The sequence below is a fragment of the Plectropomus leopardus genome, chromosome 8 (assembly GCF_026936395.1).
Source record: "Plectropomus leopardus strain MGB_pleo_1.0 chromosome 8, ASM2693639v1, whole genome shotgun sequence".
Taxonomy (NCBI): Eukaryota; Metazoa; Chordata; class Actinopteri; order Perciformes; family Serranidae; genus Plectropomus; species Plectropomus leopardus.
In genome coordinates, this window is record NC_142183.1 from 16,548,842 (window position 1) to 16,555,124 (window position 6,283).

The 6,283-nt window shown below is 38.3% G+C and overlaps 1 protein-coding gene across 2 annotated transcripts in view; it reads right to left on the reverse strand.

The window, feature by feature from the left end:
* The window catches only part of atg2a (autophagy related 2A), a 38,112-nt gene extending 32,159 nt beyond the window's left edge, over positions 1 to 5,953 (reverse strand). Inside the window, exons 1-4 of one of the 2 annotated variants that reach the window (XM_088080988.1) lie at positions 5,391 to 5,949; positions 2,895 to 3,057; positions 1,094 to 1,243; positions 768 to 870 (exon numbers count right to left, since the gene is read on the reverse strand). In XM_088080988.1, coding sequence (XP_087937114.1) covers positions 768 to 870; positions 1,094 to 1,243; positions 2,895 to 3,057; positions 5,391 to 5,561 — 587 coding nt within the window. In that variant the 5' untranslated portion in view covers positions 5,562 to 5,949. Of the gene's footprint in view, positions 1 to 767; positions 871 to 1,093; positions 1,244 to 2,894; positions 3,058 to 5,390 lie in introns of both variants that reach the window. The other variant, XM_088080989.1, reaches the window with a different exon arrangement.
* Between the last annotated feature and the right edge of the window lie 330 nt (positions 5,954 to 6,283).

A 6,283-nucleotide genomic window follows, 5' to 3' on the forward strand; every position in this document is an offset into this window, starting at 1 on the left:
ATAGTTTTAAAATTGGTGCTGAGAAAACAGATAAAAAGGGCTGGGGCATTCGCTTTTACTCAAGAGGTAGAAAATTGACAACTGCCACAATGAACTGCATCGAATCAGCTCAATAAACGCTCCTGCTGGTGACGTAACGCAACAAATGCTCACATATTACTGTTTAATAGTAAATTAAAATATGTTTCTGAAAACAATTTAGGTACAAATAGACAACGCAGTAACAGAATCTTGGTATCTAATCAGCTCTGCTTCGAATTGCAGTTTAATCTGACTATTTTCTGCGTGTGTTATTGCGATACAGGGCACAGTTTAGTTCACAAACTCTTGCAATACAGTCAAACAGTGCACCAAAATATGTTTTAGAAAACATATTTGGCAAGAAACGGGCAATACAGCAACAGAATATAGGTTTATATTTGATGTACACTGCCTAATTTAACAATGTGATTTGAGTTTGATCTGAATTTGAGAGAGAGAGAGACCATTGCGGGTCTCTCTCTTGATCCAACTCTATACTCTCTTTGTTGCTGGAGGCGGGCAAACAAAAATGCAAAAACTTACAATCTGCCCTACAGCTGGCGAAAATTTCCCAGATTACAAAATTTGAGCCAAGAGATGAGCAGTTAGATGTAGGCACTGGTATGACGGAGGGAAGTTTAGCACAGTTTATTTTCACATACTACCCACATTTTTATGATACACAGCGGACTGAAAATTGATGTCCCTGTGTGAGTTATTTTTTTTAAAAGCAAGTTAGGACATACCGTTTGATGTGCACCTCTAAGGCAACACCTGTTTCCAGGTCCAGGGGCTGGTGCTCGATGCGAATGATAGTGTCTATAAAGGTGACTTTAATACGACGTAGGACTGCAAACACAGAAGACATGAGAGACATGCAGAGGTTTATCAGCTCTGATCTTTCAAATCATCTCCTCTTAACTGTATGCGTGTTCAGACTGGAGTTTTCATTGGAAAAATATCCCCATTATTACAGTCAGAGTAAATATTATTACAGTGAGGAATATTTGATGACTATGTTAACACACTGTCACTTCTTTGCAGAGCCAGTGCACACACAGCTTCGACTCACCCGTCTCAATGGTTTGTGCAAACATCTCAAGCCCCTCCAGCTGGGCAGGCGGCTCCTCGGACGCCTCCGGAGGGTCCTTCAGGCACTCCTGAGCCAGCTGCATGCTGGAGGTCATGCTTGATGACCAGCCTTGGGAGTCCCAACCCCCACCTGAGTCCAAGCAAAACAACATGGGATTCAGTGATGTCTTGCACTTTGACAGAGACGCAGTGACAAGTGTGCACTTTTTACATCCAATGCAAACACCATTAAACTCCTGTATATGTGACATAAAATTAACGCTTTGCACATGGAGATCCAGGTTGGCCCTCCTGAGCTTTCTGCAGACCAGTATAGAGCTGAGAGCATTAGTTCATTATTGTCAGGATAAAATGATGATTGACAGGATAATTATAAAGTAGCAGCCTACAGTGTAAGAAAAGCAGTAAAGGAGCCAAAAGGGGAATAAATTGCAACACACAAGTTGAAGTAGCTGGCTGGACTGCATTTCACAAGAGTTGTACCTTGTCTGATTTCAGGCTCAAAGTGCCAAAAAAAAATACATGAATACATTTGAAAAACTCAACAGTAATGTCTCTTTCCAGAAATCACGACTGTTTTACTCAAGATAATGCACAGATCTTGTTGTGAGCAGCTTCCTGTAGGAACTATTTTCCTTTTATCAAACTATTAGATGTAGTAGAAAAAATTTTAATTAAAAAAAAAAACAAATAAATCTACCTTGTACCTTGTACACCCACCAACCGAATTACTGTGCAGGAGGAGTGCATCGTCTGTTAGCTCACTAGGCACCACTGACATTGCTAAAGTCACAGCTCATTTGCAGAAGAGGCCATCAATTTTAACATCTCGCGTTGTCACAAGTATGAGCCTTTAGTCTATTAGTAGATGTACAGTTCTTTCTGCATGCTGATCCAGTTGGCAGGTGTAGATTAGTAGACAGAAAATAGTTCCTACATGAAACTGCTCACAACATTATGGATTCTCTTGAGTAAAAAGGCCATGATTTATTGAAAGAGACATCGCTGTTGAGTTTTTCTTGTTGTGAGTGCGAGGGAGTTCATTTTGAGAACCAAAAACCGAGGGCCATTTGGTTCAAATATATTGGAGAGAAAGCAGACATCTCTATGGCTGATATCTAGACTGATAAACAGAGCAACAGGTAAGATGAAAAATATGTGTTGATCTCTTTAAAATAATCATGATGAATCATTTTAGTTCTTTTTTGAACAAAAATGCAAAAGTACTCAGCTACTCAAATGTAATGATTTGTTGCTGTTTATTTTCACATATGACAGTTAAGTGACTGTTTTGATGTTTTTGCTCTAACAAAATAATCAATATGGTTATGCCAGCTCGGGATCTAGAAAAAAGGGAACAGAACATTTTGTTAAAAAAGAAAAAAAATGCATTTATTAAGCAAATAAGAGGCAGATGAATTGATTAGCTGCAGCCCTAGACCAAAGCTTTGATTACAAGATCACATAATGTTCTGGACCTGTAGCACATCCTAATGTATTCATTTCTCACTAATGCACTTAAAAAACAGATCTTACCAAACAGACACTTATCTATGCTCGCCTGCATAGCAAGGGCTCTACATGTGGAATAGATTGAGGAAAACAGTAATCATATTTTTGGGCCACACTTATCAAACTGAGACAGCTTGTGTGCATGTGATTAAACCTGGAAAATCCCCTCACTAAATCTGTGCCTGACTAATGCATGTCCTGTGTTTTAAGTGCAGTTCCTGAGAGGAAACCCCAGCATGACCCAACAAGTTGTTTGCTAGTGAACTTACTGGTTCGGTACTTGGGTCGACATGTTATCTGAAGACCAGAAACTTCTAAGGTGCAGTGATCAGTCAGGAGAGCTTGCCAGGGGATGGTCACTGCGATGCTGCTCACAAAGCCATCCACTATCTCCAGAGGAGCCCCGAGAGACTCCAGAAGCTCATTGACCGCCTGGAGAAAAGAAGAAACAGACAGTATTAATGAAGTATATTAGCGTATAGCCTCTTAAGATGAACCACCTCATTTTCGAGGGGGTCCAACATAAAACATACAATACGCTACATTACAATAGACACAATCACAACAGCATACATACAGGCCTCATTTACTGACCCACCCCGTCATCATTCCCATAAGCCCACAATACCTGCACATAATAAAAAGGATATATGAGCTAAAAAACAGCTGGTGCATCAATATTAGGGGTCAAAAGGTAATCAGCCTGGCTAATTATGGAGGCCGATATTTGGCTTTTTGACAATTATATATAAATGCATTTTAATTTTAATGATCACCTATAAAATTAATGAATTAAAAAGTGCATAGAAAGTGTCAGCATAGGAGGAACTTTTATTTTGTGAAACCTCAGGGAGCTATTTTTATTTATTCATTTTTATTTAAATTTTCACTTGACTTTATGAAATAAAGTTGCAGGAACTTGCTGTATATGATGCTGAAAGTCTAAGTTTTGATTAAACATTTGCAAAAGGCATTTAAATGAAGTTTAATATTGACAAACAGATTCATTTTTATTGTAATTGTAGTTTCCAAATATTGATTATCGGTGTCATTATATATTGGATAATAATTTCCTTAAGAGGTGTAATGAGTTAACTGTTCTTATATCAGTTGGTAAATTATTCCAGTCAGAGGGAGCTTTGAATTTTAAGGCACGTCTGCCAATTTTGGGAGTTCAGGTAATTAAAACATAAGGTTGTTGTGTATGTGTAAGTGAGCATGAGGATATCTATGGTATCTGGTGATGCTTTAAATATGAGAGATAATTAAAAAAAAATACATCTGAAAATGCTTTGGAGCCAATGGTAATGTCTTTGAGCACTGAGTGGCATTGGTGTAATGTAACAACGCAATAATACTATTTTACACTGCTTAAGTATCTTTTCAAAGTATTTGTACTTTACTTGAGTTTTTATATTTCTGTCTACTTTCACTTTTACTACATTTCCTAAATAAAATGTATACTTTTACTCCAATACAATACAACCAATACAAGCATTTTAATTACTTGCTACAAAATAGGAAAGAAACTGAGGAAGAGAGGAGGGGGCGGATTTTGTTCGTTATATCCTTTCAATTTAAAAAAAAAAAGACCTTGTTTTTCTTCAAGTATATTATAGGCTCCATTTTTAAGGTAATGTGTTACAAAGACAGTAACTTTCTAATTCTCATAATTGTGACTGCTTGCCTTTTTCATTAACAGTATGTCCTTGTACTTCTACTTTTAATACTTAAGCACATTTAGTATCATGAAATTACTTTTGATACGTACCATAAATATCAGATAATTAAGACTTTTCCTCAAATAACACTCTAATAGGCAACTTTAACTTCTACCAAAGTTATCCTCTAAGACATCTGTACTTTTAGTCAAGTATAGCTTTCAGGTATTTCATCCACCAAAAACTTAAAATTATACAAAAAAGAAAAAACACCAAAAACTTTCTAATTAAGAAAACAAAACCCCCAAATCAGAATTGTTTAAAATAATACTAAAAAATGTACTTAAAAATATTTTAAAACGAAAAAAAAAACCTCAAGATTATAAACAAAATTAAAAATATCACCACCCAAAACTCAACATTATTATAAGACACAAATGTTTATCAAAACAGTTGGCAATTAATTTTCTGTGAATCATCTGATTGATTAATGAACTAATCATTGCAGCTGTACTTGTATAAACTGTTTAGTAATTTAATGTATAGCAAGACATATTTACAAACTGTTGTTTATGTTTTTCTATGTGAAAATCTTAATGTTTAAAGAAAGACATATGTAGTGAAATAAAAAGTACAATATTCCCTCTGAAATGTAATGGAGTAAAAGTAAAGTGTAAAGAAAATACTCAAGTATAGTACAAGTGCCTTGCATTCATACTTAAGTACAGTGCTTGAGTAAATGTACTTGTTTAAATTCCACCACTGATTATAACCTTAAAATAACAAAGTTTAAGGCGAGACTTTTGCACAGGACTGTATAAAGCACAGGAAGTGTGAAGCAAACATGGTAGGGGGGAATACATCTGTTGTGAACGTTAGGGCACTGGGAAGAGGTGCATTTAATCTGTGGAGGTGGTGATGTGTTCCCCATAAGTGCATTTCGTCGAAGAAATGCGAGCTCGGCTCAGAGCATGACGCTGGAGATTGTTGTTGAACTCGAGAGCAGTTGCGAAACAGTCAAGGGTGCACGAGCCCGACAAAAACACACACGATGGCTGCTGCTAGCGTGAAGATGACAGCCACCTCTCTGTTCCCCAAACTCACCCAGACATCGAGGTTGATTTCCTTGATGACCCCGCTACCGTTGTACAGGTCCAAGCCCAGCTGGTCCAGGCTCAGTCGCTCCTGCAGAAAGTGACCGAGGTAGTGCTGTAAGAGGTACCGACAGGCCCGCTTCTTGATTGAGCCTGACCAGGGGAAAAGCCAGCGAGACATAGGGCCAGAGAGAGCGGGGAGAGGGAGCGAAGAGGTGGCGGAGGAGAACGAGTACGAGTACAGTCCTCTGGAAACTGCATAACAGACTAACACAAAGTGAGCAGAAACAAGGAATGAGCCTCAGCTAGCTACAGGGGGCTAAGGAAGGGGCAGACCGTAACTCTACTTCTCCTCTCGCCTTGACACCAAAACTCGGAAATCCTTTGTGTCAGGACCGTCGAGACTCCCCCGCTACTTGACGAGACGTTACTCCAGCTGTCGGTAGCTGTCTCGGCTCATAATTTCGGTACGTTTGTGTCGAATTGGAGCGGCAGGTCCCGTTGGTGCGTATCTCTTGTTTCAGGGTTGTTTATTGTTATCATACGCCAACTGCTGGTATGGTGAACGTAAGTGCGTCACGCGTCACAGTGACGACAGACAAAACCCGGAAAAAGAAAGATATGACGCCACCGGAAGCCATCTTTGTAGTTTTTTGTAAATCTGAACTAGGATCAATATCACACGTGCTTTCTCTATGTATTTTAATATTCAAAATATTAAATCTATTTTATTTTCAACATTTATTATGCTTGCTTTTGATTTATTTTAAATGTAAAATGGCAACACATAGATGAGAACAGAAAGACAGACAAAACCAAGGGACTGCACTTTATTTATCAGAGTAGGAGGTGGCTAAGGGGTGACTACACGGGGAAAATCAGTCTTGCAGCCAACTTTTGAAA